Source organism: Phoxinus phoxinus (assembly GCF_949152265.1).
Source record: "Phoxinus phoxinus genome assembly, chromosome: 16".
NCBI classification, from domain to species: domain Eukaryota; kingdom Metazoa; phylum Chordata; class Actinopteri; order Cypriniformes; family Leuciscidae; genus Phoxinus; species Phoxinus phoxinus.
The window spans coordinates 29,996,673-30,023,701 of NC_136891.1; the positions used below are offsets into that span (position 1 = coordinate 29,996,673).

At 38.1% G+C, this 27,029-nt stretch overlaps 4 protein-coding genes across 8 annotated transcripts in view; 2 read left to right on the forward strand and 2 right to left on the reverse strand.

Annotated features, from left to right (window-relative positions):
- On the reverse strand, nt 1–10,748 carry paics (phosphoribosylaminoimidazole carboxylase, phosphoribosylaminoimidazole succinocarboxamide synthetase). Of its 2 annotated transcripts, XM_079584382.1 has the most exons (15): nt 10,237–10,748; nt 9,134–9,523; nt 8,980–9,048; nt 8,168–8,905; nt 7,460–7,537; nt 6,864–7,039; nt 5,405–5,441; nt 4,388–4,585; nt 3,724–3,902; nt 3,415–3,594; nt 2,532–2,645; nt 2,222–2,305; nt 1,438–1,618; nt 1,031–1,189; nt 2–402 (listed from the first exon to the last, which is right to left on the reverse strand). In XM_079584382.1, the coding sequence occupies exons 1-15, from the start codon at nt 10,613–10,615 to the stop codon at nt 236–238; spliced, it is 3,129 nt and encodes a 1,042-aa protein (XP_079440508.1). In that variant the 5' UTR covers nt 10,616–10,748; the 3' UTR covers nt 2–235. The 2 variants fall into 2 exon arrangements, with proteins under 2 accessions (XP_079440509.1, XP_079440508.1); XM_079584383.1 differs by lacking the exons at nt 6,864–7,039; nt 7,460–7,537; nt 8,168–8,905; ... (1 more) ...; nt 9,134–9,523; nt 10,237–10,748 and adding an exon at nt 5,512–6,008 and having other exon boundaries at nt 1–402.
- On the forward strand, nt 5,294–17,049 carry ppat (phosphoribosyl pyrophosphate amidotransferase). Its single transcript, XM_079584407.1, has 12 exons — nt 5,294–5,454; nt 5,919–6,193; nt 12,105–12,171; nt 12,336–12,542; nt 12,968–13,080; nt 13,230–13,375; nt 14,371–14,443; nt 14,667–14,818; nt 15,680–15,807; nt 15,893–16,114; nt 16,202–16,322; nt 16,436–17,049. Exons 2-12 carry the CDS (start codon nt 6,066–6,068, stop codon nt 16,603–16,605), a joined length of 1,527 nt encoding a protein of 508 aa, XP_079440533.1. The 5' UTR covers nt 5,294–5,454; nt 5,919–6,065; the 3' UTR covers nt 16,606–17,049.
- Nucleotides 17,016–22,615, reverse strand: LOC306983747 (uncharacterized protein). Of its 3 annotated transcripts, none has more exons than XM_079584397.1 (10): nt 22,130–22,615; nt 21,918–21,984; nt 21,727–21,779; nt 21,571–21,601; nt 21,458–21,489; nt 20,841–20,910; nt 18,561–20,104; nt 18,091–18,124; nt 17,917–17,968; nt 17,016–17,414 (listed from the first exon to the last, which is right to left on the reverse strand). In XM_079584397.1, exons 1-10 carry the CDS (start codon nt 22,211–22,213, stop codon nt 17,375–17,377), a joined length of 2,007 nt encoding a protein of 668 aa, XP_079440523.1. In that variant the 5' UTR covers nt 22,214–22,615; the 3' UTR covers nt 17,016–17,374. The 3 variants fall into 3 exon arrangements, with proteins under 3 accessions (XP_079440523.1, XP_079440524.1, XP_079440522.1); XM_079584396.1 differs by having other exon boundaries at nt 17,020–17,414; nt 17,917–17,971; nt 22,130–22,355; XM_079584398.1 differs by lacking the exon at nt 21,458–21,489 and having other exon boundaries at nt 21,548–21,601.
- The window catches only part of aasdh (aminoadipate-semialdehyde dehydrogenase), a 9,311-nt gene continuing 4,690 nt past the window's right edge, over nt 22,409–27,029 (forward strand). The window contains exons 1-7 of one of the 2 annotated variants that reach the window (XM_079584381.1): nt 22,409–22,967; nt 23,079–23,199; nt 23,288–23,547; nt 23,896–24,088; nt 25,108–25,349; nt 26,148–26,254; nt 26,845–27,017. In XM_079584381.1, coding sequence (XP_079440507.1) covers nt 22,735–22,967; nt 23,079–23,199; nt 23,288–23,547; nt 23,896–24,088; nt 25,108–25,349; nt 26,148–26,254; nt 26,845–27,017 — 1,329 coding nt within the window. In that variant the 5' untranslated portion in view covers nt 22,409–22,734. The remainder of the gene's footprint in view (nt 22,968–23,078; nt 23,200–23,287; nt 23,548–23,895; nt 24,089–25,107; nt 25,350–26,147; nt 26,255–26,844; nt 27,018–27,029) is intronic. The other variant, XR_013794428.1, reaches the window with a different exon arrangement.

Here is a 27,029-nt window from a genome sequence, read left to right on the forward strand (position 1 = left end):
CAAACCGGTGTGGTATATATACATATAATTTTATTTGTTTGCTGAGAAGAACAAATCACCAAGACAAATGTAACAGAGGAATGTTTATTGATGTAATGTACACCTGAAATGGTATTATTGCAAATAAGCTCTAGGTCAGCATTTCACATAGGCTTGTTTATAGGCAATGACTGGTGTGTACACAAATGTAAGCGAAATGTACAAAGTGTTTGGAGGGAATGAAAATGCTGATCGATTACAGGCTGCACTCTTGCAGCTTCTTGTCAGCTTGTTTCAGGGAGACCCAGGTGTTCAGCATGGATGCCCGAAGTCTGGCCCAGATCAAATGGTCATTTAGACCTAGGATCTGAGCTGCGAACTGAGCAGCAGCTTCAGGAGAAAGAACAGTGGAGCAGCCCAGACCTGAAAGAGTGAGAATGAGAAAATGTTTAGCATTGCGTACAATTCAGCTGCACAGTTGTTTAACTACCATTAAAAAGTTTGGTTTTAAGAAACTAATACTTTTATTCACCATTAAAAATGCCAGTAAAGACATTTATAATGTAACAAAACAAAAGAGTTCTATTTCAAATAAATTCTGTTCTTTTGAACTTTTTTGTCATCTAATAATCCTTAAAAAAAATATCATGGTTTCCACAAAATTAAGCAACACAATTGGTTTCAACATTGATAATAAGAAATGCTTCTTGAGCAGCAAATCAGGATTTCTGAAGGATCATGTGACACTGAAGACTGGAGTAATGATGCTGAAAATTCAGCTTTGCCATCACAGGAGTAAATTACATACTTTTAAAAAGATATTAAATTAGAAAAGTTATTTTAAATTGTTATGTTTTACAATATTGCTGTTTTTACTGCATCTTGATCAAATAAGAGCAACCTTTGTGAGTATGAGAGACACTATACAATTTTTTTTTTTTTTATCAGACCCCATGCATGTCTGTAGTAGTGTCCACTCACCAATTACAATACAGATAATCATATCACGGATAAAGTGACAGACAATAATTAATGACATTTAAATCAGTACCGCTAGGCATGCGAAGAGATGACCAGATGTCCTGAGCACCCCAGTCAGGGGTAATTGGAGGACAGTTAATAACTGGATACGCAGTGTTTCCTGACATCACAGGACCCAAGCCATTACTTCTGCCTGCCACAGCTACAAAGATGGTGGGAACTCCATCCCCTGAGGAGAAAAACATTGATCAATTAAATTAGTTATTATATTAAGCAATAACCTCACTATACTAAAGTGTTCTGGATTAAAATATTAGGTTTAAAACATGTTATGTTTTAAACAGCTATTAAAAACTATTTCAAATAGGGTAAGGGTCATTTTGGCAATGAAAAAAGCCATGAGAAAAAAAGTCTGCAGAAAGGGCATGCTTGTTCTGTTCTTAATAGATCAAATGACAATGTTGTGTTTGGTCATACCCTCATATTCAGCTTTGATGCGGAGTGTCTCATCAGGGCCTTTATGGGCAGAGCTGACTCTAAGGTAGCAGGGAATGCCATAGGAACCACAAGCCTTACGGATCTTCTCACAGTGAGCCACATCTGAGGTAGAGCCCATCAGAACTACTACCCTTCCTCTCGCCTGTGACTCCAGGAGCAGCTAGAAGCACACACAGAATCAGATTCGCATTAGTCAACTAATGCTTCAGTTAGAATACTCCAAACATTATCGGGAACTCAACCATGTAATACTCTCTCAATTAGAAATCGCATCTAAAGTTTCATCTATGAAAAGTTTAATAAGGAAAGGGGGTAAGGTTCATTCAGACATTTAGATGTTGTGAAAGACTTTTATTGGAGGAAGAGTGAAGTTAAGAGGGATGACCGCCTGAACTAGGGGGAACTAAGTAAATAGCCAAAGGTCACAGAGTTAGCGTTCAGCTTCTAGATGCAGTAAAAGAAATTGAGCGTAATTGATCTGAGCGTAACAAATGATCAAAAGAAAACGATTAGGGCGGAGACTTGGTTCTAAGCATTCGTTGTTGATTGGATTTTTAGATATGGACATTGCACTTAAAAAAGGAGGCCGATAAATGCAAGCTTGAGGGGGTGGGGAAGGACTAAATGGACTATTTGATTGGAAAAATCCAGCATGTCACCAGAGATAATTATGTCATTTTTACCCTAGATCCAGTTATATTTTTATTTGTTTACAAGGTAAACAAACACATCAAAAACATAATTTTTTTGTAAATAATGGTACCTTGACTCGCTCTGCGACCCACTCAAAGTTCCTCTTCACCATCTGCATGGCCTCAGGAGTGACTTCTTTCAGGTCCCGGTAAACCTACACAGAGAACAGTGTTTATCTGCCATACTCATATAGGTCTTGCCACAGGTTAGTCAGTTCTCTCAGGAAAGATCATGATCATCATTGCAGAAGGTTATCCTTCACCGGATTAATACTAAACTCTTAGTGGCTTCTAGTTTTACTCTAGTAAAGAAGTAGCATAAATTAATTTCATGCCTGAGGTATATAGTTTTTAAACACATCATGGTGCTTGGCTATTTACCTGTTTGTCTTTCTGCTGGCTGCGATCCCCAGCTGGCCAGAGCCTCCATGAGTCGTTGTCAATCACATCAGCCAGCACAATCTCTTTAGTGATCACATTTACACCGAATTCTATCTAAAATGACAGATTATGGGCATTAAACCTCTACTGTAAGAAGCAATTACCACAAAAATACAAAAATAATTAGGAGCCTGTTCAAACCAAGGATAATATACCACAAAGATAGCTATAACAATAATTATATCAGCATCCACACCAACAGATGATAATGTTCTGTTTATTATAAGCATGCACTGCAGTTCTGTCAGGACCACTATCATCAAATACGATTGACCATTAGCATATAGTCTTGGATTGGCGGTATGGTTCTGTTCTGGGCAAGAACTCCCTGCGCATCCATGCAGCCTAGCATGGATGAGAGCAGCAATAAACAGAGTAAACAGAACAGAACCAACATAAATGTATTGCAGATATCATTAATTCAAGATACTAATGTACAACAATTCAAGAATTTAGTCTGATTAAAGGGGAATCAGAATGCCACACTGACTGGACGAGAGGAGCTGGGGAGGGAGGAGGGTAATTCGCTCCTGAGAACGCGATTGCTGCTGATAATACTGAAGGAGCTTATATATGATTACAGTGATAGGCGTCATATCCTATAGGTAGATGTGGATCAGCTGAGAGTCAGCTGATGAGAGTGTGACTAACATGACCTGCCAGAACAAACGATACGCTTGATTTATGGTGTCTGCTGCCTTAAACACTTAAGCTATTTAAAGTAGGAGGGATTCTGATTGGCTTATCGTTCATCAGATGGGATAAAATCGTTCTGAGAGTCGTTAGAGTTGTAGTGTGGACTTCTCTACGCCAGATTTCTTACTTTCATATCCACCAGCGTGCAGTCCTGTGTGGCCCAAGCCTTCTCCAGGACTTCAAAAATGGCCACCGTGCTTTTGCTCATGATGTCCACCTCACAGCGACCAATAGTCAGACCTGCCAGCTCAAACCCAGCCGCCAACAGCTGCTCTTCTGACCATTGAGGGTCATTATTGGCGTCATCCTGAATGAAGTATAATGGAAGTAAGCGGGTGATCAATAGGTGGGAAAAATTTTAAATTGCATGGCATTACATTTAAATGTGATCGATTAAAAGCCTTCTCAACTTTATTTCTGATTAACAGAACCTCACCTTAAAGAACATTTCCATTTTTAGAGGAGTGAAGCGGTAGCCCTCTTTGACCCCAGGATTGCGTTTGAGGAAGGAGCCTGTGGCTATGCGCCTGCAGACCCACTCAATGGGTATCATCTCACATCGGGACGCCACAAACGCAGTCTCAGAATGCTGCCTGACAAATGCCGTCTTAAGCCCTGATAGAAAGTGATTCACGATGACTGGTCTAGTACATTAACAGCATTTTCAAGCAGAGTGCAGTGATATACTGACAGACTCTGCAGAGAAGAGGCATGACTGGCAAAAGACACGTGCTTCACACTGTGAAACCGGGACAGCAGTCTTAATAGCCTAGACACAGCATGCATATTGTAATGGAGAATAATTAAAGGAAGCATGGCTGTCACAAGGCAGTTATTTCCCCACAGTAAAACCTTCATCAAAAGCTGCACATGGTGAACACTAACTTTAATTCACTAAAATTGCTGAGGTTGTGGGAACTATTTTAAAAGTAAATTACTTTTAGAGACCTCTGGCAACTTTGAAATTAGGGCTACCTCATGAAGATCTTCAACTAGATTTTTTGAATGAATATTGTTTGTGACAAATAAATTAACCAGGTTGCCAAATGTTTTCTATAATTGGTTTTCATTTAATCAAGTCAACAGAAAGGAAATCTCACCAGCATCCTGTAAAAGTTTGAACACACAGCTGGTGGTCTTGTTGGCAATGGCGGCTTTTCCCTCCATCTGATCCTTCCGAACCGCATTGCCCGCTGTGATCTGGTCTTTAGACTGGACCAGAACATGACCTGGCTCACCCACAAGCTCAAAGATCTGCTTGGTCTTACCCTCGTTCAGTTTTTGACCTAGTTTCGGTTCTAAACATAAAAAACCAAGGCAATAATACACATTAATTGATTCCAATGTATGTGAATTTAAGATTTTGCTGCTTTTTTTGCTCTTGAAAAAAATGAATTTAGTCAATCTTTTTCTTAACAGCAATAATAATAATAATAATAAAAGTAATTAAGTTTCAAAACAATATTTATTGAAAAAATGTGTACGCCAAAAACCAAAACCAGTGTGACAGAACTGACATGAAGGAACCCATTTTTTTTGTCATGTGACAAGAAAAACTAAAACAGATGACATCTTTAGGGCCTCTTTTTTTAAAGTCACATATTTGACCTTTTAATAAAAAAAAACTTGTTTTGTTAAGGTGAATTTGATAAACCTTAAGAAAACGTCTTGATTTATAAGAACTCAAATTCATATTTTATTTTAAAAAGGGTATGCTTTGGGATTTTTAAAAAAGTATTTACATTTATTTAATAGTTGTTTTTTGATGGTTACATAATGACATTTTACAGTCATCATATAATTTGTGTATTTAAAAAAAAAAGTTGTTTTAAACTTTTAAAAGATTTCTACTTAATGCAGAACCATAAATTGACCCATATTCTGATTTATCTTAGCTGAAAATACTTATAGTACCACATTTACTCATCTAGAAGTGTTACTTATTCGTATTAATAACAAATCAGAAAACAAAAGACCTTAACAATATGTCTATTGAGTAATGCCATGTGGGTGAATTTGTATTCACTGCGCAACTGCACAGCGGGAAAAACATGGTGAACAACCCTTATGTGAACAACACCAGAAATATTCAAGCAGACGAATGATTCCAAACTTACCTGCTGTGTTCGACATTGTTGTTGAGCGTCGTTTTTCCTGCAAAATAATGGTTAGAAACTTGATTATTCTGTGTCGCTGGGTTTCAGGCAAACGTTTTAATAACTACCTGAACTTCAGAGGAAGGCTGATATGATGTAGGCTATGTCGAAGAGACGCGAGACTCAACTCAACTCATTTATTTTCACAAGAGCAACGCGTTACGACACTCAGGCGATTCATAAAAACCAATCAGAGTAATGCCATCCTCACCACGTGGGAACATTCTTAATCTGCATACTTTGAAAGACAAAAGAAAAAAACGTATCCATTGATATTGTTTAGGAGCAAACATTCGTTCTGATGCATCTTTGCAAACTACATTGGAGTTTACGCAAGGCATTGAGCGCATTTTTTCACAATTTATCTCTACGACTTTGAACATTCTATTGATTTGACAAAAGTTGCTTTGCTAAACTTTTTATTGTCCAGTTGCTCTAACTTTGGACTTAAAATCTTGTGTTTTGTTCATTTGAGCATTTGTGTTGCCAAATCCTCTGCGCTGCCGCATGTTCCGCTGTTTGAGGAAACAAACACGTGGTTTGAGAGACGAAAGCCAGCCAGCGTGGAAATACACGCTAGCCACCAGTACAAACCCAGCCAGCTCTATTCAGAGAGGAGGACATGGAGTTTGAGGCGTCGGGCATTGGAGAGGAATGCGGGGTGTTCGGCTGTGTAGCAGCGGGGGAATGGCCAACGCAACTGGAGGTCGCGCAGATTTTGACACTTGGACTTGTTGCTTTACAGCACAGGTAAGTGTGCTGCTGTTAATTAGGCTAGCTGCTCCCTTTTTATGTGACTTGGGGGTATTTTACTCTTACTATGGAACAAAATAAGATAATTCCTGCTGAAAATATATTGCATAATCTAGCCTATGTTTCTAATCTGGCCTGGCTGTTCTGTTGCATTTTAAAGGGGGTTTAGGGTTCATGGAAAACCATCTTAAACCAGCTAAGACCAGCAAGACTGATATGATTTTCTTCTTCTTCTTTTAAATAAAGCACATAAAGTATCCTATAACATGCAGGGATTTGCCTGTGGTTCCCAGGTTGAAAACACTGAATTAAATGAATCTCTTGTTTCACATATAATATAGCCTACAAACTACAGTAGTCAACATTTGAAGTGGACCAAAACTTTTCATCAAAGTTATGCATACATTTTGAACCATAGCCTACCTGTTCTTGTCTTAGGACAACTTTGATGAACTTGTTTGATCCACTTCAAATGTTGACCACTGTAATTTAGTGCTTTGTCATGTAGATGCATAATTGCAACTTTTGCAATTGCCTGATCTTGTTTTCTTACTGATATAATGATTTCTAAATGCTGATATAGCTCAGTCAACATGACGATTTTCAATACCCTGCAGCTACGCAGTAAAATCACAGATCAATAGACTTCTATTGTCCTGCGTCTCACCGATTGTTCAGATGGGATTGCATTGGATGCCATTGAACAGACAGAGGTTATCTCCATGATCGGAATGTATTGATCCTCCTCTTCTTTGCATTGGAAGTCTATATTCTCCGACCAGTCTGTGCTGCTTTCTCCATCATCAGTGCTCTGATGAAACTGTTTACAAAGCAAACGATCCCCTAAATACACATAAGATAATGTTAACACTGTTACATTGGTCAAAGAACGTGTTTGTTCACTGACCTTTTCTTTTTATGCTACTTTTGTCAAAGAAAGTGATAATACTGATGAATTTCATAATAAATATATTTACAGTAATCGTCGATATATAATAATTTATTAGGCTATAATTACTCTTGGTTCCATCCTGGTTCCAAATGAGTTCAGGATTGTTTGCATTCCCACTGTTATGTTGTGTATAAATTAAATTAAATCACATTTTCATTTATGAAATGCTATGTATCCTTATCAGTGCGTTCTAATTCCCAATCTTGATTCTATTAGATTAGTCAAACTGAAGTCACAAGATTGACTCACACCTAACTCTGCTCATTGCTCACAACTTTGACAATGTCTGTGAGGAGAATATAGTGAAAAACCTTCGTCTGCAGCTTTCCTCTTTCTCCCTTTGGTAGCCGACACATGCTCTCCTCTTGTGTATGATGGGTCGCTGCTGTCTATATTGCAAATATATGCACACATATTGAGAAAATGCAAATGAGAGTAACATCATGTTAATTTGAAATGAAGTATTTTGTGTGGTAGAATTCAGTGGTTCTCAACCGGTGAGCCGCGACCAAACAATTGTCTGATTGGGTTTCTAACAGCAGGGAAAGAAAACTGTGTAATTAGGATAGCAAAAAAATAAAAAGGCTTAAAATGAGGCAAATGCTTCCCATATCTTTTGTTGTTGACATTGAAGGCTTTGTGTTTGATCAAACTGTTTCAAACACAAAGCCGTGGTACAAATTCATGTCACTTGGCAGAAAATGCAGAAGTGCCAACATGGGACCGATTGCGTCATCCAAAAAACATGCCCTTATTTTCAAAAAACATGAACAAAACTTTGCCAGGTAAAATAAAAATGTACTTCGACTACATTAAATAAGGGTTCAAGAAGGATAATTGTGTTTGTGTCTGTCACAACAGTGAATTATTGTCTCAAAAATCAAAAATATTTATTTTTCTTTATTTTGTTTAATTTAGTTTCCTCTTATACGATATACCAATTTGGTCGTGCTTATGGTCGCCACTTGATATCTGATGCTAAACCAGTTGAGAACCACTGGTATAATTTGTTGTAATACCTGGGATCCTTCTGTAATTATGACTGTCGTCATAAATAACAGCAGAGATGGAGTCAGATGAGAGATGCTGTTCATATTCTATTGGAGGGCTGCCAGTAGGCCTTACTATTGTGGAATTAATTTCAGGAATCTCAAATTCAACATTTGACACTTCCTCTGGTCTTGTTAAAATGCCTTCGGTCTCAATCTGGTTTTGAAAGACTCTTGCAGAAATGGCAGGAGATCTCAATGTGGCCTCATCAATGGGCAGCTGGTCATATCTAACTGCAACACTGTCATTGTTCTCATGTGGAAGTCCACCCATGGAGTGTTCCTCAAATGCAGGAGTAAACATCCTAGAGTTCCTCAGTAAATGATTTGTGTCAGAAAACTCAGCGTAATTCAGTCGACTTCTAGGAGGCTTGGACAAAAGGGAATCCAGCTGTTCGTAAAACCTCATGACACGGCGAGGATCTCCGATGTCGGCTTTTCCTCTCTGAAGAGAACGGTAGAGGTATTTCAGGTTTTTGTACTTCGTGCGACACTGTTTCCAGTCCCTTTCCACACCCTGCTGAAGAAGCCTGCGTGAAATCTGCACAAATATGTCTTTGTTTCTGGTCGAACCCTGTAGCTGTCGCTGAATCCCTTCTTCGGCCCAGATTTGAAGGAGTGCGGCCACCTCTTCTTCACTCCAGTTTCTGCCTGAATCATGCACTGTTATTATGTTCATCTCGTTTGCTGCTGCTGCTGTTGTCGTCGCTGAAAAAGAAATTAGAGGTTTTTGAGAAATTGAAGATGTTGAAACGGCATTTAGCATTTTTATCAGAACTCACCTGTCTCTCTTGCCATCAGTGGATGAGTGGCGGCATTCATTATTGTTTGCATCTCCGTCAGACTTTCATCTAAAAGAAGGGCATAAAGATGGAAAAAGTCAACTTCTAGATGGAGAACCTGAACTATTTTGTTGCAATTAATTAAAATTCTTACCATCATAAATCTTGATAACCTGTTCTTCGACAGATTCACGCCTCATGGCCACCTGGTCCCTGTCTAGTATGTTCCTTGGTGACCCATCCTCCTCAAATCTACCCTCAATGTTTTTGCCCTGCATTATAGCATCAAGCTCAGCGAAGAACCTTATTGGCCGGCCTTGACTCTTGCTGACTTTGTAGTCATATTTCATGTTCTTGTATTTAGTGCGGCACTGTCTCCAGTCACGCACCACGCTGTGTTGGCACTCCAGCCGCCGTGCCATCTCCTGGAAAATGGCCTTGTTTCTGTGGGAGCGTTGAAGCTGCTTGTGAACCTCCTTGTCTGACCAAACCGTGAGAAGAGCCCGAACCTCCTTGTCAGACCAGTGTCTACCTCCTTCCAGCCCTAGAAATAAATTGGCTCTCACTTAACAACAGGTTTGGCAACATTTGGCAAAGGAATATTTAGTATAAACAATGTAGCTGAATGGAGCCACCAGGTGGGTTTTTAAATAAATTAGCTTGTGCAAGTATTAGCTAATGGCCTTTCAGATTAAAGGTTTTACAGCAGGTATTCTCAAACTATTTGCTTCCAAGGCCCCCCATTTTTCACAACTATATTTGGCCCAATGACTTTTCCAGTTGCAACCTTAACCCTTTACTGGATAAGGGTTTTTAAAAATATTTTTTACTGACAATTTCTAACCAATTAAACCCAACAAAGCTAGAAAATGCATATTCATTATAAGTTACCATGGAGTTTTTGCTAACTTTTAATACATTAAGATTTTATTAATGACATTTCCAGGACTTGAAATTACTCTTTTAGGCTACTATATATATTTAGGTTTTTCAAGACAGCGAGAACCTGGGTTCTTCAAAGAAGTAGGCCTATTGATTTATTTATTAGTTGCTTTGTCTTATTTAAAATAATTCTAAGTTATCTTGAGGCTTAGAAGTTTCCTTAGGCCCCCTAGTTGTGAACCACTATTTTACTGGATATTATTATTATTATTTTGTATTAACTAATTATAAGCAAATATTAAATTCTAACCCGAGTGTTTTAGGCAAAAATATTGTAGTTAAAGGATTTTAGTTTTGCTATTGTTTGAGAATTACCTTCCTGAAGACCTGTCAGTGAAGCTGGCTCCTCTCTTCTGACAGCAGTCGGCTCTTCGTCTGCCACGTAAGGCCTTTGGGTCTGCGACCTGCTATCTGCAGAAGAGCGTTTGTAGACCGCCTGTGTAGGCCTCCAGTCTGGAAGAGCCATGCTCCTACTCTGGGCCTTGCATTCAAGCCAGTCTCTACACACCCCAAGCTCTCTTAGACGGCTTGAGATGGCCTCATACTTGGCCCTGCTCTCTTCTTCTTCCCAGGCTTGTCTCTCCCTCCACACTGAAAGCAGAGTTTTCACTTCATCCCCTCTCCAGTGTCCAGCTGTGTCCCTCTGCCTCTTGTCCTCCCCAGTATGTCTTTGTTGGTCTGTTTCAGGCTCCATGTTTCTAAGCTTGCCTAGAAATGGCTTCTGTTTGTTCGCTTCTGCCTTTATCCTCTCTGCTCCCCCTCCCTGTTGACTTTAAGCTCAGTGTCCAAGGCAACCAGACGACTGAGCCAGTTAGGAACGGCCACGTGACCGAGTACAGCCTCATGACTGGCTTAAGCTGTGTGTGTGGTGGGGGAGGGGCGGGGAGGAAATGTGAGAAGTGGCTTGGCAAATGAGTTGCACTTGCTGTGTCGATCTTCCTCAAAAAGACACGTGGAAAAGGCTCAAAGGCGTTTGGTTGCATGCCTGATTTAAATGTCGTTTATGGTTATTCGGTCACATCTTTGGGATAAACTGTATATGCTTTCCCCTCATGCTTTCAGTCTCGCTTTCTCTCTTACTCTCTCTCATTCCCTCTCCCTCTCCCCTCCCCTCCCCCTCTTTCTCCCCCTCTTTCTCATTCTCTGGCTAACCGTTTCACATAAACCAGTTTTATCTGCTTTAGTTACACGCACTGTGCAGTCATTCAATCCTAGAAACAGATTTGGCTTGATTTTGTTTGTGTAAAATGCTGGGAGAAAGGGAAGAATGGGAGGGACACGATTCTCCAGACTAGTCTTGCAAAGACATGTTTTCTAATGGTTCACTACATGTAATATCACTTTAACAAATACCATCAGTGTGTCACTATATCTACACTTTCTTTATATTAAAGTAATTTTTTTCTTTATTTAAAAATGTTTAGCACATAAATAAATAAATAAATAACTATTACTTTTAGAAATGTTTAAAATCATGTAGTCTAAACCGTAATAGATTTTTCGATTAATTGTTTTTTTAAAATCCGGTCGATTCGAAATCGATTCTCAAAAGCCACAAATCGATATTTTTTTCCCTATGTATTTATAATTGAACATGAAATCTGATAGACGTTAATATTATTACCAGTCTTCTCCACTAGATGCCATCCTCATTACATTGCGCGTTGTGCTGAACATGCAGGTGCGGCTTTCAGCTTGAAAGACGTTTCGGACAGTTGAATGAACTGTCACTGTCCCGGGGCCAGTGCCTCATGGTCACGAAAGTTGATTATTTGCACGCGTTTTCAAGCCTGGCTAATTTAAGCATTAAATAAATACATTTTCATTATCATTACTCCAGTCTTCAGTGTCACATGATGCTTCAGAAATCATTCTAATATGTGGATTTGGTGCTCAAGAAACATTATTAAACATTATTAATGTTGAAAACAGTTGTGCTGCTTAATATATTTGTGAAACATTTCTCATTTTCACATTTCAGGATTATTTTAAAGGGTGGAAAGTTCAATAGAATAGCATTTATTTAAATCTAAATCTTTTGTTACATTATACATTTCTTGTACTTTAAATTTAGATTATTTTGATGTGTCCTTGCTGAGTAAGACAGTTGCTGAATCTGCATAATTTCTTGTAGATCATTAATGTGAAAATAACAATATTTTACAATCCGCTTTGTTAAATAGAGGCCAGGAGAGTGCTGGAATTGTCACGAGTAATGGAGCAAACCCACCAACATACACCACCCTGAAGGTAGCATAAGAATAACACAGCATTTTGATATGCACAACATCTACTGATCACTTAAAACATGATTTCTTCCTCTTCCATGGGACAACACATATCAACATACAGCAGTGAATGCAAGATTAGACATGCCTGACATAATTGCTTGTCTCTCTCTCTCTCTCTCACAGGGCATGGGCTTAGTGAATACAGCTTTTAAACCAGAGGATTTGCTGAAACTGCGCAATGTTAACCTAGGCATCGGACACACACGTTACTCAACCACAGGCATCTCAGAGCTGCAGAATTGCCAGCCTTTTGTGGTAGACACGCTGCATGGCAAGATTGCAGTGGCACACAATGGAGAACTGGTCAATGCCTCCGCGCTGCGCAAGAAGGTGGGCTTTGATTCTTAAGCGGCGGTTGCACTAGACTAGACTTTGAGCAAGCAAAAATTATTAGGACACCGCAATGGCCATAATATGACGTCACACACACTGCGGTGTCTTTTAAAATAAAATAAAAATTATTAGACAATTTATTAAATCCAAAATGTTAAAATGTGCAATCTACTCCACTGCAATCCTTCAGATTTAAAGTTTAGATTATTTTAATTCAGGTCGCAACATGATATACTAGGGCCGTTTTTCAAACTTTGGAAAATTTGCATTAGCTTGTGTTTCTTGTCTTCACATGCGTATGAAAGCCAATGGAACAAAAAGTATAGTGTGTCCGCCGGCTCTTTAGGGATACAATTTCAGTGGAAGGGTGGGGTTATATATATTTTTTCTTCTATTTGATACAAGGTGTTTGTGTGATGTAGGTTATGCGCCATGGTGTTGGTCTCTCCACCAGCTCAGACAGTGAACTAATCACCCAGCTCCTTGCTTTGACTCCACCCATGGAGGAGCTTGACACTCCTGATTGGGTTGCTCGGTAAGTTATGCAAGTCCATCCTCATCACTGCAACATCTGATTGGGTCACTGTTCGTTAAACCCTGTCTGTCTTACTAATTGCAAAAATTAAGTCCTTTTCTGTAGACTTTTTTTTAATGTATTTTTGTATGTTTGTTTGTGTTTGTCAGTATAAAGAACCTGATGACAGAGACACCTACTTCATACTCACTGCTAGTGATGTATAAAGATGTGATCTATGCTGTGAGAGACCCCTATGGAAATAGGCCTCTTTCTATTGGACGTCTAGTGCCCATATCCAAACTGCACAGCTCAGGTGTGTACAGACCAAAAGAGTTATTCTCAGTGAGGGAAAGGGTTGGAGGTGAAGACATCTCTGTATCTGCTCTGAATTTGGGTCGCATATATTATGCATTTGGGAACGTAACATGCGGCAACAATCTTCCCATACTCGGAATGAGAAGTGCTTATAAACCGGTTGTTGTTAAAGGGTTCCTTTTTAAAGGACAAGTTCGGTATTTTACACTTAAAGCCCTGTTTTCAGATCGTTTCTGAAACCCAAATCGCACAGCCCTAGAAGACACTATAAAAGGACAGCTATTGAAGTCTTAGTCTGTAAATAGATGTACACACTCAACTAGAAAAGGTAAAACATGCTACAAATGGTAATCAACTTATGAAGCCAACATGAACGGATTCAAACTGCAACAGATACAAAGGGATGATTATATATTGTCACAACTATCAGTACAGATATAATGTAATGTCATTTTGGTGTGACTAAGCTCTCATGATAAATAATTATCTGTCAAATTATCAGTTAGTTTGCAAAATGTAATCGCTTAAAGAAATAGTTCACTTAAAAATGAAAATGATGTCGTCATTTACTCACCCTCAAGTTGTTTCAAACCTGTATGAATTTCTTTCTTCTGCTGAACACGAATGAAGAATGTCGGTAACCAGACAGTTGATGGACCCCATTGCCTTCCATAGTATTTTTTTTCTTCCTATTAAGGGATGTTGTAAAGGATTTTTTCCCTAAACCTAACATTCTAGCGTCTACAAATCGACACTTAATAAATATCTAGCGTCTACAAATCGACACTTAATAAATAAATCTGGCGTCTTCCAATCGACACTTAATAATTGTTATACTCTAGCTCTTCGCGTCTCCCGTCGACAACTGGCCGAGTCTCTTACTCAAACTTACTTGCTTCCCTAAACTGACCTGCTGAGCAGCAGAAATATCAGACAGACTTTCAGCAAATGTCCCTTCAAATGCCTTTATTAACGGCATTTTATTTTCTTTAGGTGCTGGAGAAGCAGACACAGAAGGCTGGGTGGTCTCATCTGAGTCCTGTAGCTTCCAGTCCATTGGAGCCAAGTATGTTCACATCATTTCAAAGGAAGCACTCTGTTTGATTTGATTTCTGCTTTTGGTGTAATTAAAGTAGGGAAACGTTTTATTTTATTTTTTTAACTTTGGCTATTGATTATCTATACAATTTCTTTTTAAGGGAGTTCCTTCCACCCCTAAGCCCACATAGCTACTGTATATTTGATCAGGTTGTTTGCTTGTGTACAGTTTTCCATTTTTCTGTTGTCAGGTATTATCGTGAAGTACAGCCTGGAGAGATTGTCCAGATCTCTAAAAATGGATTAAAGACATTGAGTGTTGTGCCACGACCTGAAGGAGACCCTCCTGCTTTCTGCATATTTGAGTATGTTTACTTTGCAAGGCCAGACTCCATATTTGAAGGCAAGTTCATAATGTTTACAGTCGTTCTTATGTTTTGAGTGATGGGTAGGATTGAGATATAACAGTAATATGTGGTAAAAACTACTTTTCCAAAGTTTGGGATCAGAGGACAAATTAAAGGGCAAGTTCACGCATTTTCAACCAGCTTTGTATTGTTACAATGTTGGAAGTATATGTAAATGAACAGTACACTCTTTCTCCATGCTTCCTGCACCCAGATCTCCTGGTTTATTTATAAGCTGAAGTGAAACGAGAAAAAAAAAGTTTGTTGAGACAAACTTTAAGTTGGCTTGAGAAAGCCAGACATGAGATTTTGAAGAAGTTTAAAGTAGTTTCAATTTTGACCGAAAGATTAGTTAGAAAGAAAGAAAGAAAGAATAAGTAGTTAGAAAGAAAGATAGATTAGTTAGAAAGAAAGAAAGATTAGTAAGAGAAAGAAAGAAGGAAAGAATTAGTTAGAAAGAAAGAAAGAAAGATAAGTTAGAAAGAAAAAGAAAGAAAGAAAAAATATTAGTTAGAAAGAAAGATTAGTTAGAAAGAAAGAAAATAAATATTTGTAAGAAAGATTAGTAAGAAAGAAAGAAAGAAAGAAAGAAAGAAAGAAAGAAAGAGAGAGAAAGAAGTGAAGGAAGGAAGAACAAAATATCCTACTTGCGCATTTTTGTATTCCCGCTCACGGACAGTCAGATTGAGCAGTGTGTTATGGGACTTTAAGTTTTTTTTTTATCAAATAAATGCAGCCTTTGTGAGCATAAGAGATTTATTTAAAAAAAACATCCCAAAAAATCATACCTACTCCAACCTTTTAAATGGTAGTATATAGTACTAGGTGAAATAAGCACTTTTTTTTTGGTGTAACAGGTCAGATGGTATATACAGTGAGGAAGCGCTGTGGACGGGAGTTGGCCATTGAGGCGCCCACTGATGCTGATGTAGTCAGCACTGTTCCAGAATCAGCTACACCTGCAGCGTTAGGATACGCACAGCAAGTGAGTAATGAGGAGCTGTACACATGGTTTAATGCTTCATTGGTTCACGCAGGGACATTATAAAGTTTTACATTCTGTCTTTTAGTCTGGCCTTCCGTATGTAGAGGTTCTGTGTAAGAACCGCTACGTGGGCAGAACGTTCATTCAACCAAACACTCGCCTGCGTCAACTTGGAGTGGCCAAGAAGTTTGGGGCATTGACTGACAACTTTGCTGGAAAACGAGTGGTGCTTATCGATGATTCCATCGTGAGGGGCAACACCATCTCCCCTATTATTAAACTGCTGAAGGAAGCAGGCGCAACAGAGGTAAAATGTTTTTGAATCAGTACTGCATGTTTGCTGCCGTTTTTGTTTTTTTTACCGACAATGTCTTTGTTACATGACACCTTACAGGTCCACATTCGTGTCGCATCACCTCCAATCCGGTTCCCATGCTACATGGGCATCAACATTCCTACCAAAGAGGAGCTAATTGCTAACAAACCAGAGTTTCAGGACATAGCAAGCTATATTGGTAAGTAAGGGGGCAGAGATTGACTTAATTGCTAAGGTTTTGTATACAAGTACACAGACTTTCCCATCTCAAATGTTTTTTTTATAATTATGTGCTTTAATTGTTGTGAACAGGTGCTACAAGTGTCCGTTACCTGTCAGTTGAGGGCCTGCTATCTGCTGTTCAGAGGGGGATAGAGTCACATGGGAAAGATGAGAGGATCAGCTCAAGCACTAAGGCTACTAAATATGGCCACTGCACAGCCTGTCTCACAGGAAAATACCCTGTGGAGCTGGAGTGGTGAATTTCAGCTCTCTGAACTGTACTTCACATAAATGTCTTTTTTTTTTTTTTTTTTTATGGAAATGTGCTGCCTTAACATTTGTTGCCGTTGTAAATGTCATTAAAAAAAAGGTAGGCCAATACTGTATTAGAACTAAAATAAAACATTTATTTTCAATTCTCAATAATTCCTTTAAATGCATTTCTGGTGCTGTCAAATTTCAAACCACTAGTTTGGTTAAGACAGATTATTATCTATCAAAACACTATTTTGTATTTTAAAAAATTCAGTAACCATGTAAACTTGTGAACTTTGTTCTCACACTGACCGAGTTTTGAATTAATGTAAACTTTAACAGTCCTGCTTCTTAAAGAAACAGATTATCCTGCTTCTCTGTTGGTCCTCAAGACATGTACAAAATGAAACTCTGTATATGAAACGCACATTTGTTTATTAAAAAGTATGAACAAAACATTTGAATTATTTTCAGACCAACAAACCGTCAATGCATATGTAATTGGACAATATTATTAAAAAAGAAACACTGTTTTTCCTAATAAAATAGTTAATATTGAAACACAATGGTCTTTCAAAGTGATGGAAAGATATTTACACAACAACAATGTAACAAACAGGGTTAAAAGTACATACATATTTAAAACAGGACTGTTGAATTTCAAGCAGTGTTTACAATGTGACTTCATGTCATCTCCTGCTTTCTTCACTGGAGTAAGTGTTGCTTATCCCACATGGGGAAATGCATTTTGTGGGACGCACACAGTAAGGGTCATCACTGCAGAAGTCCATACTGCAGTCGCCTCCTAGAGAGACTGAAGAAAACATTAATTACTGTTCTCTGATCTTTTTCTCAGAGAACAAAACAACAAAATCTGCATATGTCAGAAATAACTAAGAAAATGTTAGGGATGCACAATATTGTTATCGGCCAGAACTGAGATTTTTAATCTATTTGATATGTAATTGTACATGCTCATTGCTTTTATTTTTACACTCAAAGCTAATTTATTTTAAAAACAGTGATAACATTGTTAGATGTAATATTTATTAATTCATTTTCATTTTTCACATTTTTTTTTAAATAATGTTGTAATCCCTTAATTCACTATATATAGCATTTAATATGATTACATTTTCTATTGATAAAATAATGTAAATATTTGAACACCAGCCATAACATAAAGTGTTTCAGACAGAAATGTAATATAGATACGTCCCTAAAAAAAATATTTATGAACTAATATATAAACTTCATATGAAAGCTCTAAGTAATTCATTGATCTTATTTCTTGGATGTGATTGTGCTGGAATTACCTCGGAGAGAGTGAGGCGGTACCCTGATTAAATGGTCTCATGGGGGACACAGCTGCTGAAGCAAAGTAAAGGATGATTTAACGAGTGAACAATTTGGGATATCTATAAGAAAGATAAGGACGCCATAATGATGCAGAGCAAGTATTTGTAAGACATGAAAATATGGCTACAAACCCTCCACTGGATGGATATCGCTTGGGGCATCTCTCTGCAAAGGAAGTGGAAAAATCAATGTTTTACAGCATTAATAAATTATTAATATTTTCAGCAGCTATTACTCCAGTATTTAGTGTCACATGATCCTTCAGAAATCATTACAATATGCTGATGTGGCATTCATGAATCATTTCTTATCAAGGTTGAGAATTTGTTATTTGAAATATTAAAATTATTTAGAAATGTTGCCTTGAATGCCAACTAACTGAAATAAAGCAAATTAGACGCGTCTGGTAATTCAAACATAAATACTATATTAGTGTGTGTGTGTGTGTGTGTGTGTGTGTGTGTGTGTGTGTGTGTGTGAGAGAGTGAGTGAGTGAGTGAGTGAGTGAGTGAGTGAGTGAGTGAGTGAGTGAGTGAGTGAGTGAGTGAGTGAGTGTGAAAACAAATTATAGAAATAATAGTCAATCCAATAATGCTCTTACCCAAGACAAAGCACGTTGGTTTATTTGCATTCTTAATTTGGCCTCCCTGATTCTTCTGAGGTTTCCAGTGCCTCTGAGGAACTGCGGACTGGGGCACTGCAGCAGGACGGCTCTATCCCAGGTGAGTTTGTCTTCAGTAAGCTCTGACATGCCAGAGTTCACACATCTGTCTGTCAGCTGGAGATGCTTAAGTGGGGAACGACTCTCTCTGAAGCGTTTGAATCTGAGTGACTCTTCCACTTCGGGCTGACGCTGCCGTTTCTTGAGCTTGGTCCTCAGAGGTGTCAATGCGAGAGCAGACATGCTGGAGGAGGCAAAGCTGGGGCTTTGAAACGTCTCCTTTGAGTGTCTCTCGCAGAGGTGACAGTGTGAGGAAGGGCACGGTGATGAAGTCCCACGACAGATGAAGTGGTGATACAGCTTTCTGAACTCAGCGTCAATCTGCGGTTCATTGAATGAGTATGTGGACTGCGGGCCAGAAAGAGATCGTTGCCGTTTGGATGGTGTAAAATGGAACGGTTTCTCCGCTTTAGATAAACTTCGGTCAGCACGGTCGTAAACGTGCTGTCGGGGTGACGACAACACCACATGTTTGGCACCATAAGGAGATCTGAGGGCCTCAGTATGGGCTAGGTGGTGGACAGGAGATCTTTGCTTTGGACTTGCTGTTGAGTTTAATTGTTTTTCCATGTTCAGCACACTGGGTCTGAAGCTACTTTTCCCACTAGAAGATAAAACACCAATGAGACCACGCTGCGGAGAGGAGACAGGAGAGTGTAGGCGGTCCCTGATGCAGTCTTTGTCCAATGAGAAGGTCTGGGAGATAATTGACATTCCTCTCTGGTCAATAATAGACGGACCTGCTTTGCTTCGTCGTGGAGAAGTAAAGACATTCGAGGCTGGAACAGCATGAGATGTTGGTCCAACATCATAGGTTTGGTCCAGATTTGGAGATTGGTCACTAAATGAGGGAGAAGCAGAATATGGGGGTGTGGACAAGTCAATCACCAGAGCAGTATTCTGCTCTGGCTTCCTGGTTAAATGCAAATCAGTCCATGGAGCCTCATCCATCACACCGCTCAGATCTGCACTGTTCCTCCTGGGTGAGTAAAAACAGGCACTGGCCTCATAGGATGAATTTTTGAGAGGTGAAGACTTTGGTTCGTTCTTGAGCAAGTTTTGAAGTTTGTCGCTGCCCTTGAAACAGTTGCTTATGTTTCTTTGAACTGGACTTTGATTGGTAAATGAGATATCTGTTGTTTCGTTTAGAGTGCAGTTGTGTCCGTTCCTAAAGGATGAGTTGTGGTGCGTCGGGCCGGCTTGCCAGTGTTTGCGGCGATACTTCTGCACCACAGCCCTCGCCGTGTCGGTCACATGCTGTCGCCGATATGCTTTGCCGATCTGGTTGAGCATGCTGGGATAGACATCCAGAAGGGTACTGCCATGGCTGCTCAGCGTTTTCTCTAGTTCTTCATCCTCCTCCTTAGGCTGAGACAGCTCATCCCATAGAGAACCATAAGATGTGTTATTCAGACCTCCGTGCCCTAGAAGATAATCATTGAGACATGATTTTGATATCAGATAAGAACTACTCTAATGGCGCTTTTCCATTGCCAGTACCAGCTCGACTCGACTCAGCTCGTCTCAGCTCGTCTCGGCTCGCGTTTCGCTCCGTTTTCCATTGCATAGTACTTCCACAATAGTACCTGGTGGTCGTCATAGCGACGCGACACACACCCGCTACCCACACACACAGGACAATGGAGGAAATCGAGTGTATGCTGTTTTACATAATATTAGTAATGGGTATATCACGCAATCTCTGGCAAAACTATTTAAAAATGCCGGGGTTATTCACATAGACAGTATATAAACGGTTATTCAGGATACTCCGTCTGGCGCGTGCGAATAGTGACGATTCTCGCTGACCAATCAGCAGTCTCCCGTGTGTCACGTCACGTTTTAGTATCGCCTCAGCTCGCTTAGAACCTCGCCGGAGGTGATACGAAAAAAAGTACCTGGAAGCAGGTACTGGTACAACTTTTACACAGTGGAAAACCAAACAGAGGCGAGTCGAGTCGAGGTGAGGCGAGCCAAGGCGAGCTGGTACTGTGCAGTGGAAAAGCGCCATTAGATTCATTTATTGAAGCAATAAACAGTGTAGTTCATACTGTAAATATTTTATAGCACAGAAATACTAACTGAAATGTTTATTTTGTACTAAATTGTAGGGTTACGCCTATTTGTTTGTGTCTTAAGTGTTATATACTCATTTCTTACACAGGTTTACGCTGTTCTCCTTTTGACCAGAGCCATTAAGATCATCCTCAGTGACCCCTGACACATCCATCTGAAATAAAAAACTTAAAGTTATACTACACCAGACTGCTGGTCTGTGTTCAGGTTGTACAAGCTCCATAAAATGTAGGGGTGTAGCAATACATCGATATGGATTGATGCATTGATCAAATTACTAACAATATTATGTATCGGAAGACTTTCTCATCCGTTTTCATTGTTTATCTCATTGCACAAGTCAATGAGGAGTTATCATCAAAAGATATTTATTTTCCTATATCTTATGAATGTCCAAATTTGGTTACAGACCACAGTTTGTTCAAGTTATATTTTGGTTGCATTTGTAAAAATGTAACTGGTTGTGTAAAATAGGCACATTATATTGTAAAAGTATATCAACCATAGACATCCAAAATCTATATCCAATCATATCATAAGTGTATGGCAACATGTTTTGAGGTACTGCTAAATATAATATCGTTGGAGGGAATCGATTTGTATTGTGATGAAATGCATGATTTACACTCCTAATAAAATGATACAACATTTGGCAATAAGAAGCCATTTTTGAGCTTTTATAGAATATTTCTATTTACTACCTGATCATTGTCATGGTCCTCAGAGTCAGACTCTATAAAATACAACATGATGAAACGATTAAACATGAAAATTGAGGATATATGGCATACTAGATTTTTTGTTTGTTTCTTACCCCTCATGGAATAGTCTGCTTTAACTCGAGTCTGAATAATAGAAAAGAAACGTTACCTTATCCAAATGGAACTATGGTTCAAATCTAGAGACATCTGGGCTACATCATAATAATAATAATAATAATAATAAACTTATACATTTTGTCGACTCTTACTTTTAATTCTTCCAACTCACGTTCTCCCTCTGCACTGTCAATGGGCACAGGACCTGTAGATATAACGTTAATATCACAAACTCAGAAACAAATTTGAAAGTTTAGGTAAAAAGACAACAACATTTGTGTTTATAACTTTATAATCATCTAGTGAGGAGAAACAACATCAGTTTTTATGTTCGATATTTTACCTCTTGCAGTCATGCAGGTCATTGTTTTCAGACAGACGTCTATTCCAGGATCATTTAGACTGGAATACTAGAAAGGACGTGATAAACATGTTCTTTTAAGGAAAACGTTACTTCATATGAGTCGCTACAGATGTTATGAATATTTTTTTATTGACATATGCCAATACATGAACTTTATATTACACATTCGTTTAAATTAACACTAACGTTACCTTCTGAAAAATAGCTTCCATCTTGTATCTGAACTCATCGTCATTTCTCCTAAATTCATCTGCAGATAAAGGTTTTGCAGACATGTTGCATCAACTAAATGTATTGCAAACAAAATTTATTTGACCAACATAAACTAGTATTTTGGCCCGCCAGTCGCCAGTACTTTCAAATTTCTCGCCGAGTAAAATATTCGAACAGTGATTGGACGTTATTTCAAGCAACACTAAAACGTCATTTTAAAGCGCGAGTTTGTCAAATGGGCTGTCCGAGTCATCTCTACGAATCGGTTCTTTCGAGCAGTTAATTTCAAAAAGCAGATACAAACTAGTTTTTTACGCCATAGCGTAATTGCGTTGCATTGCACATACAATTACATATATTGTCTAAAAAATAATCGTTTTTTTTTGTTCAATGAGATGTTCGAGAACCGTTTGGACCGAAGTTGTGAACGATTTGTTCAGTACCGGTTCAACGAGCATTCGACTCAAAAGATTCACGAATTGGTTATGGCTAGTTTGCTAAACAGGAGCCCATATAAACAGACGGGAATATAATATAGGGCGCAATTTCTCAAATTATGACTTAACATAATTTTCGCTCAGCTATGACAGCGAAATTCCTTCATGAGTTGGTGCACGCGGCGGCGCTTGAACATGGCGATAAAACAGCTGTCGCGTTCGACAGCAGCATCGCAGCGCGCGTCTCTTTGACATATGATGAAGTTATGTCCCTCGCAAATGATTTAACTGGACACTTGCGCGTCTCTGCCCAGACACATGATGGTATCATAGGGTTATTCTGCCATGCTGATGTCCTCCTTCCTGTCTGGATTATTGGGTACGATTTATTGTAGTTACAGACAGTATATGGTCATTCTATATATGATTAGACTAAACAAATGTTTTATAGTTCAATGCATATAATTCAAATGTACCCGTCTCTGAACAGTATTCTGCAGCTTCCTGCTGCATATATAGCACTTGATCCTGCATCACCACCTCTGTGCACCATGAGAATGATGAACAAGTGCAGACTGAACTTCAGCTTGATACAAAACGAACTACTTAATGTGGGTTTATTATTGTATTATATGATATTAGTTATATTAATAATAAAGATATATTGTTTTTACTAATGGCAAGTTTCGTTACCAACAGCAATTCCAGAGTGGATTTTCCAGCCTGCTTTCCCTGGAAATATGTGCAACATTCTCCTCACATAGGCTCACTTTAATAAAAATACAAAGTGAGCAGGACGCAAACATTCACATGTCCGATCAGCCTAGCTCTTCTATGACCAAAAACATCCAGCAGAGGGAGCCTTTGGCTTATGTTTTGCACACATCCGGAACTACAGGGCTCCCAAAAATAGTGAAGGTCCCACACAGGTGTATAATGCCTAATATTATACATCTACGGTAAGAACACATTGGACTTCTGTTTAAAATCTGCCTTCAATTTCATTATATAGTAGATTTTTACCTGAATGTGGCCAGTGTGGTTTTAATATGTTCATTTGTTTACCTTTCAGCTATAGCAAAAATATACTGAAAAATCACTTTAGAGAATATCATTTATATAAAATAAATTAAAGTACATGTGTTTGAAACCAACATGCAAAACCAGTGCTAGAGAAAACACACATTTGTGGAATTAGACGTTTGACTAATAACCTTATAGTTACTGAGATATAGCCTTTGTTACAACTGACCCAAGTGTTCATAAAGGTTGTGAGATAATGGATGGTTTATATACTTTCTCAATAGATCGGTCTTTAAGATGACGGCAGAAGATGTTGTGTTCCTGTCCTCCCCGTTAACCTTTGACCCCTCTGTGGTGGAGGTGTTTTTGGCCCTGTCTACCGGAGCATGTCTCTTAATTGTCCCCTCCGCTGTTAAAAAGATGCCACGCAGACTTGCTCATGTGCTGTTTAAACGAAACACAACAACAGTCTTACAGGCAAGTGACTTTATTCCTCACTGCATCAGTCAAGAGTTTCTGTTTTTGACAGCCTTTAATTGGAGATTTTAATAATCAAATGACTTTATCTCTCCATTTATCTTCTCATGAATGTGTATATTCTGAGGTTGAGACATTGGAAGTGGAAGTAGTCAGCTGAAATTTGTGCATTATGCAGATTATAGAGATAATGAGTGTGTTCTTTTGACATATGTTAATTTATCTTCATGCCCCAATAATTTGTTTTCAGTATTTTTAACATGTTTTGCATCACTCAGAATAATTTTATTTTAAAGGGTCTCAGTTGTTTTTTTACTCATGAAATAGTTTTTATACTCAAAATGTTGAGTCACCATGAAATTTTTATGTAATGATTTATTTATCAATGCACATCTTTCTTTCTTTCTTTTTTATTTATGCAATTTTCGTTAACTAAGTAACTTCCCTCCCTCTTGCAAAAATATTTCTGATGAAGGAATATTATGAATAATACTGGCATGAGGGCAAGACAACCTCTCACTCACAGAAATGGCAAACCACAACAATCCAATCAATTACCATTTCCCGCCTTACATTTTTTTCTTGCTCTAGAAGCCGTGCCACTTGAATATACATGATATGATTGAAAAGATCATTGCAACTTTTGTTACATGCTGACTTTAAGTGTTTAAAATCATGTACATTGACAAGACTTTAGTTATATCAGTACCCAGTTTTTTTTTTTTTACATTTAGTGGGTCTCCTCATGGGGGTGGCCATGTTGAAATCACATGACTTCCAATACTACTCACTTTATTTCGATAACCCCTTTGTTTGTTATTGGACAATTTAAGTAGTAGAATAAATTAATTATGGGTGCCTATGAAATGAATAACTTTTTTTTTTGTTATTGGAAACCAAAAACTTTTATGCCATACTGCCTCCACACCATTAGGTGTCATTATAAGTCCAAGTTGACATACACAACATATAGTACTGTTCAATACTAAAGTAATATAATTTTTTTAATAATATTTCAGGCTACTCCCACTCTTGTGAGGCGCTTTGGAAGGCGTGTCCTTCAGGAGGAGGTGCTTAGTGCAAATTCATCCCTGAGGTTATTGGCTTTTGGAGGAGAGCCATTTCCATCTCTAAATCTTCTCAAAAGCTGGAGGCAGGCAGGCAATGGCACACACATCTGTAATCTTTACGGCACTACAGAAGTTTCCTGCTGGGCAAGTTGGTACAAAGTCCCAGACGAAGACCTGTGCTTGGAGAACACGTGAGTGCCACAAAGCCTTCAGCCATACATGCATTGATAATGCTAAACTTGAGCTATGCATGTTCAATTTACCATTATATCTTCAGTTTGTTTGCAAGCGTACAAATTGTTTACCTAGAAATGGCAAACTAAGTCAAATCCGTCATTTGCATTTTGCTGTGTCTACAGTGAATATTGCATCAACACTGTTAATTAAATTATTAAGGAAGTCTGATTATAAAAACTATACCGATCTTTTAAAACTGTTTTTTTTTGTTGTTGTTGTGATAATTATGTATAGTAAAACAGGGTTATTATCATAAACCTAAACTATTAAAAACATATTTGTTCATTGAAATAAAGCTGAAGTGTATACTGTATATATTAAACTAAACGAGGATTAAAAATGTTGCCTTGCCTTGAAGCCTTAAAATTACTAACTTAAATTAAATAATAAATAAAATTAACACTGAAATAAGACAAATTAAACCTAAATAGTCAAATTTAAAAAGAGAAAAATAATAAAAATGACAAATGCACATAATAAAATTAATAAAAAGTAAACTAATTTAGCAGCAGAAAGATGGATGGATGGATGGTAAACTAATTTAAAATTAACACTGAAAATGTCATTTAAAATATTAATAAACTATAATAGTATATAAATGACACTAGTAAATAAACATCAGCCACAAAAGAGTAATATTGACAGTCTGTAGAGAATGTTTTCAAATTCAAATGCAAATAGTACATATTATTAGTATTAAACAATTTTATTGTGATGCATTGTCTGTTTACATGCCATGTTTTATTTGACAGAACTGATCTATCTGTGCCGCTTGGAGAGCCGATGTTGGATACCATAATGGAGGTCAGAGATGAAACCGGACGTCTCGTCACTGAAGGAGAAGGACATTTATTCATTGGTATAAGACAATTATTTAAAACCAGAGTCACTAGAATAATGAAGGCCTTGAAATGCTCTTTAAAATAATGTAAAGTTGATTAACATGCTTTCAGAAACTACTTTCTACTGTTCAAATCATTGGGGTTGGTAAGATTTTGTTTTCAAAAGAAGTTTATTTTGCTCACCAAGGCTGAGTTATTTATTTTTTTAAATACAGTAAAAACAATAATACTGTGAAATAATATTATTTTTCCTGTTTTAACATATTTTAAAATGTAATTTGTTTCTGTGATAAGCTGCAAAATCTGAATTTTCAAAGTTTTCTTCATGCAGTTTATTTATTTATTTTTGTTAACCGTGATACATTTTCTTTAGGATTCTTTGGTGAGTAGGACATTCAAAACAACATTTATTTGCACTAGATTTATTTTTTTAACTATAAATATATTTATTGTCAGTCTAATCAATTTAATGCATCCTTGCTCTATAAAACTATTAATTTCTTTAAAAAATAAAATCTTACTGACCCTGAATTGTAGTGTACATTCTTTCACATTCATATTAGTTGTTCTTGTATTCGTAAAGTGAAATTTGGTTTCTTTTATTTAGGTGGTCAGGAGAGGGTGTGTCTTCTTGACGATGAAGAAACTGTAGTCAAGGGAACGATGCGTGCTACTGGTGACTGGGTGCTGGTGCGCGAGTCCCGTCTGTACTTCCAGGGCAGGAAGGATCGGCTCGTCAAACGGTTTGGTCAGCGGGTACACCTAGATGCCTTGCAGCGGGTAGGCTCTATG

Bases quoted from the DNA above. Each gene is read 5' to 3' on its own strand.
- ppat (XM_079584407.1), top strand. From the start codon at position 6,066: ATGGAGTTTGAGGCGTCGGGCATTGGAGAGGAATGCGGGGTGTTCGGC. The intron at 14,444-14,666 runs GTATGTTCACAT...TTCTGTTGTCAG, and splicing joins TTCCAGTCCATTGGAGCCAA to GTATTATCGTGAAGTACAGC. The intron at 15,808-15,892 runs GTGAGTAATGAG...TCTGTCTTTTAG, and splicing joins CGTTAGGATACGCACAGCAA to TCTGGCCTTCCGTATGTAGA.
- paics (XM_079584382.1), bottom strand. From the start codon at position 10,615: ATGGAGCCTGAAACAGACCAACAAAGACATACTGGGGAGGACAAGAGG. The intron at 9,524-10,236 runs GTAATTCTCAAA...ATTTATTTCTAG, and splicing joins ACTGACAGGTCTTCAGGAAG to GGCTGGAAGGAGGTAGACAC. The intron at 7,538-8,167 runs GTATTACAACAA...TTTGCAATATAG, and splicing joins TAATTACAGAAGGATCCCAG to ACAGCAGCGACCCATCATAC.
- LOC306983747 (XM_079584396.1), bottom strand. From the start codon at position 22,213: ATGTCTGCAAAACCTTTATCTGCAGATGAATTTAGGAGAAATGACGAT. The intron at 21,985-22,129 runs GTAACGTTAGTG...CGTCCTTTCTAG, and splicing joins TGGAAGCTATTTTTCAGAAG to TATTCCAGTCTAAATGATCC. The intron at 20,105-20,840 runs GTAAGAAATGAG...ATTATCTTCTAG, and splicing joins GGAGAACAGCGTAAACCTGT to GGCACGGAGGTCTGAATAAC.